At 36.6% G+C, this 14,223-nt stretch overlaps 2 protein-coding genes across 5 annotated transcripts; one reads left to right on the top strand and one right to left on the bottom strand.

Moving 5' to 3' along the window:
• The first annotated feature begins 644 nt into the window (after nucleotides 1–644).
• Nucleotides 645–4,379, top strand: LOC125213585 (NAP1-related protein 2). Of its 4 annotated transcripts, none has more exons than XM_048114209.1 (10): nucleotides 645–984; nucleotides 2,113–2,235; nucleotides 2,352–2,402; nucleotides 2,494–2,565; nucleotides 2,681–2,794; nucleotides 2,878–2,942; nucleotides 3,094–3,154; nucleotides 3,271–3,330; nucleotides 3,442–3,483; nucleotides 4,041–4,379. In XM_048114209.1, the coding sequence occupies exons 1-10, from the start codon at nucleotides 859–861 to the stop codon at nucleotides 4,101–4,103; spliced, it is 777 nt and encodes a 258-aa protein (XP_047970166.1). In that variant the 5' UTR covers nucleotides 645–858; the 3' UTR covers nucleotides 4,104–4,379. The 4 variants fall into 4 exon arrangements, with proteins under 4 accessions (XP_047970166.1, XP_047970169.1, XP_047970167.1 ...); XM_048114212.1 differs by having other exon boundaries at nucleotides 650–984; nucleotides 4,044–4,379; XM_048114210.1 differs by having other exon boundaries at nucleotides 650–984; nucleotides 3,274–3,330.
• Nucleotides 4,380–8,500: 4,121 nt separating this feature from the next.
• On the bottom strand, nucleotides 8,501–11,265 carry LOC125213584 (pentatricopeptide repeat-containing protein At1g18485). The gene is given in 2 exon segments (XM_048114208.1): nucleotides 8,501–10,844; nucleotides 10,847–11,265. Coding segments are annotated over 2 exon segments (2,409 nt in total). The 5' UTR covers nucleotides 11,093–11,265; the 3' UTR covers nucleotides 8,501–8,681.
• Between the last annotated feature and the right edge of the window lie 2,958 nt (nucleotides 11,266–14,223).

Genomic DNA, 14,223 nt, shown 5'->3' on the forward strand with positions numbered 1-14,223 from the left:
AAGAAATGAAGTATATTTATATTAATGTGAAAGAGAACTTTTATATGGAAAAGAAATGTGATATCTTTTGTGAGATAAACTAAAAGAAAAGTGTGACATCTATTATGGGATGCGATGGTATCATTCTAAAGCATATAAAAAAAGTATGACATCTATTATGGGACGGGGGTACTACTCTAAGGCATATAACCAATAGTGCTTAGAATGGATTTCATCTGGGTTAGATGCATTCAATGGTGAGCTGGTTGACCCTCGGTCTTATGCGAATTCATTATTGTCAAGAAATGCTTAATTACGAGTATCTTATTCGTGAACCAATGTTAATTATATTTTTATTTATTAATTATATAATAAAATAAATTAGTCGAATATGACATTCACTCACCAAATATTATAAAACGTAAAATTAAAAAAAGGTCAAACTTTAATTACTTCAACATAACAAACTCCACCCGAATTCAATATTCAAAATACTCTTAAACAGTTAATCACATTATGAAATACTGATATTTGGCTGACACAATTGTCATTAATAATTATGCCACCTATAATTTCACATAAAATTGATGACATTAATTAGAAATTATGGCAATTAAGAAAAAATGGAAAGATTAGATTGGGCTTAGACAAAATTAATGATGAGATTCTTTGGATTATCACAATTCTCACTTTATTAGTATTTTCTCATTACCGAATTCTGATAATTCAGTGCATCAAAATATCAATCGGAACCCTAATCCCTAAATTTCCATCTTCTCCCTCTTTGGGTTTATTTAGGGTTTAAGGCCTTCCCTCAAATCATCAATCGGAATCCAAAGACAGATTCTTTTTAATTTTGTGTAAATTTTGCGGAGAGATATGGGAGCTGAGAAGAAGCAGAAAGTGGGAGGAGCTGATGAAGAGAGCAATGGCACCGAGCAGATTGACGGCGAGCTCGTAATCTCAATCGAGAAGCTTCAGGAATTTCAAGACGAGCTTGACAAGGTGAGTCTGATTTCTCACTTTGATTTTGTTGGGAATTGAGGGAATTGAGGGAATTGTGATTTTCTGTGTTGATTTAATGGTTGTTTTATTGTTTAGAGAGGAAAAGGGAAACGGAATTGAACAATTTGAAGTGTTTGAGAGTGAGTGGGAATTGAGTGAGTCATTGCTGATTTTGGAATATGGATTGAATCAAAGGGAAATTCTTCATCTTTTGTTTGTGAATTTGAAATTATTGTATAATTGGAAATGCTTTACAGAAGATTGAGTGTAGTGTTTTTCTATATAAGGCGTTGTGTGATTCTTTTGTGCAATGAGATTGGTTTTGTGATTGGATTTCTAATTTTGGGTGTATTTTAGAGGCTGATGAGTGGATGTTTCAGGCTCTAGCAATTTGCTCGCTTTTAAGGTGTACTTGTTTAACGGGCAAGGTGTAGGGCAGGGCGTGACAAATACCTTTCCGAAAAGTGGTTATACACCATAGAATTAACTAGGCTTGTAGCATATGCAATTAAACACTTCGGTTTTAGCTTGGGCTCCAGCAAGGTAAAACTTCGGTTTTCGTTCATTTTTGGCGATGTCGAGCTGAATATCAAATGTAAAAGTTGTGAAAAGAGACGTGACATTATGTTGTTCTTTTGGTTTTCTGCGAGGAAAGGGGACATTTATCAAACTTGAAATTGTAGCTGATGGGTTACTGTTCAATACTCGAGTGATGCTCATGTGTTATGACCATTATGGTTGAGAATGGAGATCGATGCTAAAGTTATACGTACCTTTATTTATTTATGATGATATAAGGTTTATAAGAGATTACTTTTATATTTTTGAATCATCAATCATGGATCTAGAATTTAGGCTTTCGTATGTATGCTGGCTTATTCTCGTTCTTGTCAGAAACTGCAAAGCCAGTTTTTTCGTATGAAGAAGGTAACATTTGCCTTCATCACATTTATTGCTCTGTGCTACATGACATGATTTTCTTGGGATTGATCTTGTTCTTTCATTTTATTTACTCAATAGTCATTAATTTCATATTCGATCACTTGAATTTGTTGATCTGCTAAATTCAGATACAGCCCAAAGTTGTTGCGATAGTAACGAGATTTTCTGTTTTCTATGTGCTTCCAGATCAATGAAGAAGCAAGTGAAAAGGTCCTGGAACTGGAACAGAAGTACAATGAAATACGGAAGCCTGTCTATGATAAGCGAAATGAAATAATTAAATCCATTCCTGATTTCTGGCTGACTGCTGTGAGTGGTTTATCACATTTAATAGATTAATTATGCATTATGACTTTTCTTGGTAAATCCTTCCGTTGCTTAAAATTTGTTCTTTTCCTACTTAACATTCCCATTTGCTCTGGCAGTTTATGAGTCACCCTGCTCTCAGCGAACTTTTGAGTGACGAGGACCAGAAGGTTTTCATTTTTTTATATCGTTTATTAAAAATAGACGACATTAATTATTTTAAACATTGATGTTTAAGTTATTTCCTTTTTCTTATGCCAGATATTTAAGTATTTGATTAACCTGGAAGTCGAGGATTGCAAAGATGTGAAATGCGGTTACTCCATCACGTTTGTGAGTTTTTATCTATGCTAATTCTGGATGATGTCTGTTGTTGGAAGTATGATTTACGTCTAGTCCATTTGAAGTTTTGATCTCATTCGAAAATCCCTTGGTTTTTTTATATCAGGAATTTAAACCCAACCCTTACTTTGAAGAGACGAAGCTCACAAAGACCTTTACGTTTCTTGAGGAAGGTACAACCAAAATCTCATCAACATCGATAAAATGGAAAGAAGGCATGGTAAGCTTCAATTTATAGTTTAAGAATACATCCCAATACTTTGAATGGAGATTGAGTCTATTGTGCCTCTCTGGCATTTGAAGGGTATTGCTAATGGTGTTGCTGCTGAAGAGAAGAAAGGAAACAAGCGACCTCAAACTGAGGAGAGGTTGGTACCTTCCATTCTCCTCTTCTGCTATTCATTTTTTCCCTCCGATTCTTACGGGAGCTGGTAGAAATTGGCGTATGATCATGATTCATCTAAAGTCTTGTATTTACTGTGATAATTATTTTTAGACTAAATACACTTTGAAATGCAGCTTCTTTTCCTGGTTCAACGAAAGCCAGCATACTGGTGAAATGGGAGAGATTGACGATGAGGTAAACTTCTCAGGCTTATTGTCAAATGAGCTTAGGCTTTATTTACATTTTACGCATCCTTTTTCAGAACAAAGAATAAATTTTTATGTATTTTTTTGTCTTGCCATCGTCTAAAGCAGATTGCTGAAATTATCAAGGAGGATTTATGGCCAAATCCCCTCAATTATTTTAACAATGTATGCATTATTCCCTAACTTCCTTCGATGTACTTTCTACAAATTATTCCGACTCATGCTTTCTATGGTCCACTTTCTTACTCTGCACTTTCCTAAACGATCTTGCTTTAGGAGGACGCTGATGAAGAGGAATTCGTAATGGATGATGACGAGGTAAGAGGATACCCTTACATGACTTGCTACTTCCAAAGGAGGTTTTGTATATAATTCCTTAAAAATTTTGCTTAATTCTTGCAACTATTGCCTTTATCGAACTAGATTCCTTTAATTATTGCTTAATCCTTGATAAATCTTCAGCTCTTGCTTGTCTAGATACACATGAAATATGTGTTAGTCTCCCGATAACTCATTCCTTGCTTAGTTAAGTCCCATTTCTCCGGTTACCCTAATTTCTGCACTCTGTTGAGTACAGAGCATTTTTCTTAGACGATTACTTGATTTAAGTTCAGCCATTATAACTTCTAATATTGGTCAGTTGATCTATAAGCAGAATGCTATCAATTTTATAAAGCATGTTAAGAAAGTTCCAACTAAAATTAGGGCTCCCTAACTTATATGTTTGTCAGATCTGACTATTTTCTGTGGCTACTTTCTTTTCTTGCGATTCTATCATTTTTTTTTATCACACATCGGCTTCCATATCTCTCTTCTCAATCTAGATTTTGAAGCGTTTATGAAAATTATTAAGCAGTTCAATTTTAACGCCATAGCAGGACAAGGACAGTGATGGCTCTGAAGATGACGATGAAGAAGACGACGAAGGTGAAGATTAAACGAGAAAGGCTACCAAGGCGTCTCCAGAAAGTTTGGTTTTCGTCAACTAAACAGGTTTATAGGTTTCTACAAGAGAGGATTTGAACCTAATCATCTCTGCTTGAATTTGTGGCGTTGGGTATTCGAACTTCTAATTTTGTTTCATTATTTCTCGTGGCATTGATGGCCCCACCGGAAAGTATAGCTAGCTCGCGTTATCTACTGTAAGAACCGTCTCTGTCGATCCGTGCATCCTCTCATCTATTTTGATAAAATGAATCACATTCTTCTCCCAAGATATGGAATTTAGTAGAGTTTCTTCTGTCACCAGTTAAAGCTGTCACCTCTCTACTAAGATATACAATGTGTAGTTATTTGTTATACGAAAGATATCTGCATAAAAAAAAATTATCATATTTTATTTAGCTGGATATTGTAAAAAAAAACTATTCCCTCCGTCCCATAGAAATAGACTATATTTTTTTTTTCATCGGTCTCATAGTAATAGTCTCTATTCATTCATGGTAATTTTTTTTACTTCACTTTTATTTTATCATTTTAGGCCTACCATCCACTACACAATTTCAACTACTTTTTACCTTCTCTTTTACTTTATCAATTTCATATACTTTTTACCTTCTCTTTTACTTTATCAATTTCATAGTGCCAACCCTAAATAAAATTTACAATTAGACCATCATTTGATTATGGTATGCATTTTTTAACGAGAAATATTTATGGGGTTGCATGTGATTTTGTGAATAATTTTTTGATTTGTTGCTTTGATCTTGAATCAGAGTTTTTTTTACAAATTTTCTTCTTCAGCCCTTAGGGCTCGTTTGATAAGAAAGATGAGATATAACAAGATTTGTTAAATAAGATAAGAAATGCGGGCTTTATGTCAAGATAAGCTCGGATGAAGGTTTTTTCATTGTTGTTTGGTAGACAAGAAATTATCTAAATTTTGTATTAATAAATCATAATAAATGAGGTAGAAATGCTTTCCGACCAAATTTGTGAGATACATATCTTTGTATTTTAAGGAAAAATTTGCGGATTTGAATGGGCCATAGAGAAAACCACAGGTTGACATAATAGGTTAACTATGATATCAACCACTTAGTGTGTATTGTACTCAATATTTAATTTATTTTTATGGTGATTAGATTTGATATAGGAAATTAGGAATATCTCCCAAATACTATATTATAAAATATTATCTTCCTTAATTATACTCAGGAATTAATTTATTTCCATGTTGATATAGGATACATCCTATAGTATAAATGTCTCCCTCTATCGTATAAATGTCTCCCATATCTTAGTATAAATAAATACGGAAAAGAATTATCATGTTTATATCCTAATTATTTCGACGTTGATTAGGATTTGATATAGGAATATCTCCCAAATTCTACTATAAATATGTACGAAAAGAATTATTATCATGTATCTATTCTATCATGTATCTATTCCTAATTTATTCTTACTTTTCATAAGCCGCCGTTAAAGTAATATGGAGAGAGATGCTTCCAAGAAAGATCTGCAAATATGTATACCGCAAGAAATATGGAGAGAGATCTTTACAAGACTCCCGATCAGATGCATCATGAGGTGTGGGTGCGTTTGTAAGTCATGGCGCGATCTAATAGAAGAGGATGGTATGCTTGCGAAACAATTCATGGCTTTCGTTCGTAACGACAAGAAGGGGTATGCAGTCGCTGATGAGTACGGCCACTTTTCCAATTCGAATTGCCCCCTCCTTATTCAACTCCTCACCATCGTTTGATAATTAGTTCGGTTAATGGTTTGTTTTTGCTGTGGGATGGATTGGATGACAATCATGATATTCTTTTCGTATTCAATCCAATGACTTGTGAATATACTGAGCCTCCTCCTCTACCTACATGTAGGTGTGTATATGGATTTGGAATGATCAAAATAAGTGGACAATATAAGATTTTATGTGTCGATGAATCTAGGTTTTGTCACGTGTAATTAATTCTAGGAGGAGAATGTTCGTGGAGAAGGATTCCAACACCACCGACAACTAGATTGCTTACAGTGCCATTGTGGGACTCATTTACACCTAGGCCGTTATTCGATAATGCTATATTTTTTAACGGAAATATTCATTGGGTTGCATGTGATTTTGAGAATAATTTTTTGGTTTGTTGCTTTGATCTTGAGACTGAGCTTTTTACAAGTTTTCCTCTTCTCTTCAGTCACTTAACGAGGATATCTTGATCTATCCTGAGAAAACACGCCTTCATTCATTATATGTGAGATATCAGCTTTGCATTTTAGAGGATCGACTATGTTTATTGAATACATCATCATCTAGACTCACTTCTACAATTTTGAAAGATGTACAACTATGGAGATGCAAGTTCTTGGATAATGGAATATACCTTCGAATCACCAACATACTATAACATTCTGCTCAAAGTTTTAATGAATGGTGACTTGTTGTTTAGTTGCCGTGGTGGAATATATATCTACTCCAAAAACACCAAACAGTGGCGGAACCAGCATAGGCCAAGCCCCCGCTGGAGCGGGGGCTTGCTGGTTCCTGATCACTATTACCACCGTCCACCGGAAATTGTAAGGGCGCGGCGCCGCCCAGTTGCAGCATCTGTTGAATGCTTTAGAAAGAAGATGAAGTTTACAGGCTTAGGTTTTGCTATTGGGCTGGAATGTATAATAAAATCAATTGGGCCATTAGTATTTAGTAGTAGATGCTATTAATACTCTTATTTAATTCCTGACCAAATATCTCTCACTAGATAAATCGGTAGTCATTAGTTTTATAACTCTAACTCATTTATTTAAATTCCTATCAATTTATTCCTATCAATTTATAAATTCTATTTCATGTATCAATTATACTTGGTGCATGAATTTAGTTCCTCTATCTATTATTTGTATTACTCCGTATGGGATGGTGTTCTCTTTATTTTTTTTCAGTTTACTTTATTTTTTATTTTTATTTTTTAGTCATTGCTAATGAGAGTATGAGTTTAGGGGATATGGTTTCTTACAGAAAATGGGGAGAAATATTTTTAAAAAAATTAATCTTTATAATTTTATGGTGAAAAATTATATAAAAAAATTTGTTATCAAATTGTCTTAGAATTTTGGTGTATAGTTTTTCTTGAGATAATGTTATTCTATTTAAATTTTGTAAAAGCTTATAAGTATTACTCCCTCCATTTTTTAAAAATAGCAACTCTTTTCATTTTAGTCCGTTCTTTAAAAATTGCAACTTTCAAACTTTCTGTTTTAAGAAATCTTTACACTCATATACATCAATTTATTTACCACTTATACCACTACAATTAACAACTTAAAATTGGACTCCATGATCAACTAACATTAATTCTATGACTTTTTTCTCTTCCTCTCTCTTACTTTACCAATTTTTCTTCCTCTCTCTCTTACTTTATCAAATTGTGCATTAAAACTCGTGCCGTTTCAATCCTCCATATTTTTAAAAAACGGAGGGAGTATCAAATTTTAAATTATTTTAATATTATTAATTGTTATATTTCAGCACCGGCTTGTTCATATTTCTGGTTCCGCCACTGACACCAAAGCTTATAAGCTAACTAATTTTCTGCCACTATATGCCTATTATTACTTGTCTAGCATCACTAATTACATCCCAAGTTTTTTTTCACTCAAAACATTGGGAATTCTCAATGTTCAGTTATTATGTATTTACTAGGAATGTTTATGTACTTTTATTGATTTTTGTAAGTTTGTTTCATTAGGAACTACTCCCTCCGTCCCCGATTAAAAGCCACACTTGCATTTCTGCACTCGTTTTGTAAAAATAATAATAAATGGTTAAAGTCGATATATAGTAAAATAAGATAGAGAATAAGGTGGAGAAGTCTTCTTTACATCATTCTCTATCTTACTTTATCATTTTTCCAATTTAACTATTTATTATCATTTTTACGAAACAAGTGCAGAAATGCAAGTGTGACTCTTAATCGGGGACGGAGGGAGTAGTATTTATGGTTATATTGATTTATTATTCTAGTTCTTTGTCACAACATATACTTTTGGGCGTGATGTATTTTATTTTCAATTTAGCACCTTAGATTTTAAGGCTCAGCCTTATAGGCCACCTGAGCAATTTGATTAGAATATAATTAGGTTTGATTTGAAAGTGATTGAAACAAATATTGATAGTCGATACAAAACTAGGCCATTTTAAATCATTAACCAAAAATACATAATGTCATTATTAATCAGTTTTAAATCATTTTATAAAATTCAGATTTGAGGTCATTTTTAGACCATTTTAAATTATCATTACGAAAATGACTTAAAAATAAATTAACGGTGATTTAAAAATGACATCGTGCGTTTTGTATTAAGATTGAATTTCGCATAAATAACAACCAGGTTTAAGGTAGCATAATTATAATATGCTCTCATTTTCATTTTCTCAATATTTTTCTATCATTTTCACCGTTGCACACTTGGAATATGGCCAAAAAAGGCCTTTACTATACTATACATCCAAAATTGATTAAAAAACAAACTACAAAGCAATATCTTAATCTTGATTTAGAAAAAAAAAATGTTCACTCATTGAATACTAAATATGGATCAAATCTGTCTCCAGCAACAAAACCATGCATCTGATCTTCACTCTCAACCCAACTGCACCCTGCTTTCTTCTTCACTCTCCTCAAACTCATCACCTTCCTAACCCGATCCGCTTCGTCCCACCTCCCGGCCTCTGCGTACATGTTCGACAGCACCACATAGTACCCGGGATGATCGGGCTGCAGCTCAAGAAGCCTCTCCGCAGCCCAGCACCCCACCTCCACGTTCCCATGAACCCGACTAGCCCCGAGCAACGCCCCCCACGTGTTCACCCCTGGCTCGACCGGCATTCCCCTAACAACCCCCACTGCCTCCTCCATAAGCCCATTGCGCCCTAGAAGATCCACCACGCAAGAATAATGCATCTCCGATGGCGCCACGCCTTGTGCCAACATATCGTCGAAGATCTCCCTCCCTGTCCCGACTAGGCCGCCGTGGCTGCAGGCCGACAGCACTGCTATGTAAGAAACAGAGTCGTGTCGGACGCCATCCTCCTTCATGGATTTGAAAAGTTCGACTGCGGTTTCGAACTCCCCGAGCATCCCAAACCCTAAAATCACTGTGTTCCACGAAGCAGTATCCTTGACCGGGATCCGATCAAACACCTTCATCGCAATGTCAATCCGCCCACACTTGGTGTACATGTCTAACAGCGAGTTTGCAACGAAGAGATGCTTGTCAAATGTCCTAATCACTGCCAGCGCGTGGATTTGCCTCCCTGCCTCGGACGCGGACATGTTCGCGCAGGCAGCCAAAACTCCGGTGTAGGAAACAGTGTCATGACTCATCCCCACCATTTCCATCTCTCGGAATAAGGTTATAGATTTCGAGCTCTGGCTCGTCTGCGAGTAGCCAGCGATGAGGATGTTGTACGACACCTCATCCCTGGGCGATATATCGAACATAGCCTGAGCAAGATCGAGGCGACCACACTTGGCATACATGTCTGTCAAAGCATTCAACGAGAAGAGCTCATACACTTGCCCGAAACGGACACACCTAGCGTGCAATTCTCTGCCACGACGAAGAGAGCCGACTCTCCCACAAGCAGGGAGAACATTGGTCAGAGTAATGGAATTAGGAACTTCACCACGAGCTTGCATTTCTCTAACTAGCTCTATAGCTTCCGTTGCAAGCCCGTTCTGTGTCAAGTTCCCGATCATCGTGTTCCACGACACTATGTTCCTTGCATCAACCGCGTAGAAGACCTCCCAAGCCTCACTCATACGCTTCCATTTTCCATACATGTCAATCAACGCATTAGCAACGAAGACATCGCAATCCATGTTCGATTTCACACTGAATCCGTGAAGCTGTGAGCCCTCATCAAACAGATTCAGCTCCGATATCAACGGCAAGATCGTAGCAATAGTCACAGTGTTCAATCTCACACCCTCAACGAGCATCGATCTAAAACAATCCAACGCCTCTCTCGTTAAACCCCTATACGAAAAACCACCAATAATCGAATTCCAAGAAACCTCATTTCTCTCATCCATCTCACGAAAAACTCTCTCCGAAGCCCTCACATTCCCGCACTTGCCATATGCATCAACCAACGCGTTACCAACCTTCGTCTCACCACCCAAACACGCCTTGATCGCGTAACAATGGATCAAACGGACAAACCTCTCGTCCTCCAACGCAGCACACGCCGGCAAAACACTCACAACGCTAATCACATTAGGCAAGAATGCAGATTGAAACATATCCCTAAACAAACCAATTGATTTTGAAAAACAGTTATCATCCGAAAAAACGCGAATAACTGTATTCCAAGATATCAAATCTCTCACCGGCATTTCATCAAACACCTTATCCGCACTCCTCAATTCGCCATAGCTACCGTAGAATAAAATCAGGGTGTTATTCACAAACAAATCCCCATCAAGTCCGGCCTTGATTAACCTCGCGTGGATTTCCATCCCCTTCGACACGCGGCGGGAATCGGCGCAGAGCTTGAGCGCGAAGGGGAAGGTGTAATCGTCTGGAGAAAAAGGAGTTGCGGCGAGTAAATGGTTATAGGCGGCGAATCCGAGATGGGAGGCGGCGGGGAGGAGCGTGGAGGCGCGGATTAGGGTGTTGTGGAGGAAGCTGGAGGTGGAGAAGGGGGCGGAGGGGGAGAAGAGGGAGAGGAGGGGGAGGAGGGGGAGGAGGCGTGGGCGGCGTAGGAGAGGATGAGGGCGGCGGCGAGGGAGACGCTGGAGGGGAGGAGGCCGTGGAGGAGGGCGAGGGCGTGGAGGCGCTGGGTGGAGGGGAGGGAGCGGGAGGCGGCGAGGAGGGGGAGGAGGTTGGGGCATTGGGGAGTGGAAGGGGAGAGGATAGAGAGGCGGCGGAGGAAGGTGTGAGTGTGGGTGTGGAGGAAATGAGAATGGTGGAAGAGCATAGCATTTCGATAGTGATGAGAATTTCAGTTCGCCATAACTGTTTTCAGCTCATTCGTCTTCCTCTTTTCCTTTTTAGTCATATCAATTTATTTTTTTTTATTTTCAAATTTGGGTTAGAGGTTTAAATAGTATTAGTACCTTTCTATTTTGCACAGTCTCTTACAAATATTTCACGATCCACTAATACTATTTTCACTACTTTTTTTTCATCTTTCATAATTTATTTATTTTTTTCATTTTCTTTTTTATTTTACTAATTTTTACCTTTTACTTCATCAACTGTACAATAAAATTCGTATCGTTTTAAATGTTTCTGTTTTTCAAATATGGAGGTAGTATGGAACGTGTACGGATAAATTTTGGGCATTTGTCCAAATATATGAATGAGATAAATTTGGGCTTCATACTACTCCACTATAATTCAAATTGGGCTTCACACAGTGGTTGCCAATTATTTTTAATTTATATGGCCCAAATAACAGTTCCTTTTATTGTTTCAGAGTAATTCTACTGGTAGCAGATATAAATATTCATTTTTATAAACTTCACCAGAGTACAAAATGATAAGGGGCATTATTAAATTTTTTTTATCAGTTAATATTTTCTGTTGATGTTATTTTGTTATGTATTGATATTTTTTAATAATACAGATCATATTTTAAAGTTTGTACAATATAGAGTTTATGAACCGAACAACCCCTGTATAGAGTTTGTTTTGCATTTGATTATATCCCTCAATTTATTCTTAAATTGAATAAGAAGAAAAATGGTGATGACTGATGCCACATAGGCATAAATAATGAGTTTGTATAATAGTCCATGTGGTAGGACTAGCTCTTTCTGGGTTCTATTTTCTTCTCTGTGTTTTGTTTTCTTGCCAGCTTCTACTGGCCTTATGCATAGCTTGAGCATCTTTTGCTATCAGCCCGACTTATCGTACCAAAAACTTCATACTCAAACCCGAACAAAAAAAATTGAGCTCTTGTCACGTCATGTTCAATTGGATTTGAGTCGAGTCGGATTATAATGGAGCAATAATAATATTGCCCATAACGAATAAAATCAAATCAGACCAGACCGGATGCAATAAAAATTGAGCTCTTTTCACGTCATGTTCAATTGGACCGAGTCGAGTCAGATTATAATGGAGCAATAATAATATTGTCCACAACGAATAAAATCAAATCAGACCAGACCGAATGCAATAAAAATTGAGCTCTTTTCACGTCATGTTCAATTGGACAGAGTCGAGTCAGATTATAATGGAGCAATAATAATATTGTCCACAACGAATAAAATCAAATCAGACCAGACCGGATGCAATAAAAATTGAGCTCTTTTCACGTCATGTTCAATTGGACCGAGTCGAGTCAGATTATAATGGAGCAATAATAATATTGTCCACCACGAATAAAATCAAATCAGACCAGACCGGCTGCAATAAAAATTAGCCCGTGTATGGCCCGCAGGCAATATAAAATCAGCCCCGCCCGGCCCGGCCTACTTTTATTATAAAATTATTGTACATGAGACATGAGATTTCCAAAACGCAGAGATTGATGGGTAAAGTGGAGAATTATTTGGGGTGCGTGCTACTGTTTTTGGAGGTAAATTAAAGTTAGGTGATGTGACTCCAAATAATTGATTTTGGTATGTCTCTGTAATTTGTATATGTCTCTGTAATTTGTATGTATATATATACAAAAATGTGTGTGTGTGTGTGGAGGCAACAGTTTTATAGTTGTCATGGCGTCAGCTCTTTCTCTTCCACCCAACGCCCAAAGATTCCAACTGTCTCACTTTTCACATCTTCTAGCAATATAACCTAATCCCCTCATTATGCACCAACTAATATGTTCCTCTACATATGGATCATGTATATGTGTATGGGCCCTAGCTTAGGTAGATTCCCATCTGTAGGTAGCATTGTAAAATGATATTATGTGATTTTTTTTATTTGGAGTGTGACGAATAATTACACGACACGTTGATGAAAATTTCAAACCGGCTACCGATGATAAAATTACTTACTGCTTCAACTTTCTTTCCCTACGTTGATATTAGCACGACATACGTGAGTTCATGGGTATGATCGTCTTTCTCTATGTTGTATAGGGGATGTGCTGAGTTCTACCTTTGGTTTAGATTGCTGGTAGAATTTGTATATTCGGTTGTTAGTAGATTTCTGTAATGATTTGTTGGCGACGTAAAGAAAAGTATTTTATGCATCAATTGATATTTATTTTTGTGACAAATCCTTGTCGACTGCTTTGTTGAACTCACGCTCATTAGATTTTGTTGGATATTTTAGTGTAATTGGGTTAACTTGATTGATCAGTATTATCATAATGATACATCATATAAGTATGGAAGTGCGGAGTGTACGCTTATTTGAATTCATTATGATGGACGAGGGTTCGGGGGCAGCGGGGTCCAAGGGGCGGCAGCCCCTGGCGGGGTCGAGCTGCCAGGTCAGCTTGGAAATTTTTTATTTCCAACGAAGTTGCTGCGTAAGAAATTCATCCGAAAATGTAATTTCTGGAAGTCAAAGGACTAGTTTGCAATTTCGGAAACCTTTTGAAAAACAGTTATTTTGGTTTTCCCCCTCAACAGATGCATTGGTTCATCTACAGATGCACTAGTTCATCTTGTTAAATCTGATCGATTCTTTTTGGTTCTACTCTTCTTTCTCTAATATCAACATACAAAAGTTCTGATTCTCTGAATTGTATCCGATCAAATATTTTGGTAGAACCATCAAAATTGATTTGATCTGAAAGATTTTATCACGACTTTCAGATTATCGGTTTTGTTCAATATTCTAAATCTCCCTAACAGATTTGACTGCTTTTTCTGAATACATGCTTATTCGATTTGGTAGTTGAGTATTTTTTTTGTTAACTAAAAATACGTAACACACTGCTTTTTCTGAATACATGCTTATTCGATTTGGTAGTTGAGTATTTTTTTTGTTAACTAAAAATACGTAACACATTGGCGTTAGAGTAAGCACATTTGAGTGGTTGCCTGCATATAAACGTATAAATATTTTTATGTACTAATGCATTTTCTGGAAATAAATTATATATATATATATATATATATATATATATATATATATATATATATA

Source organism: Salvia hispanica, chromosome 3 (genome assembly GCF_023119035.1).
Source record: "Salvia hispanica cultivar TCC Black 2014 chromosome 3, UniMelb_Shisp_WGS_1.0, whole genome shotgun sequence".
NCBI classification, from domain to species: Eukaryota; Viridiplantae; Streptophyta; class Magnoliopsida; order Lamiales; family Lamiaceae; genus Salvia; species Salvia hispanica.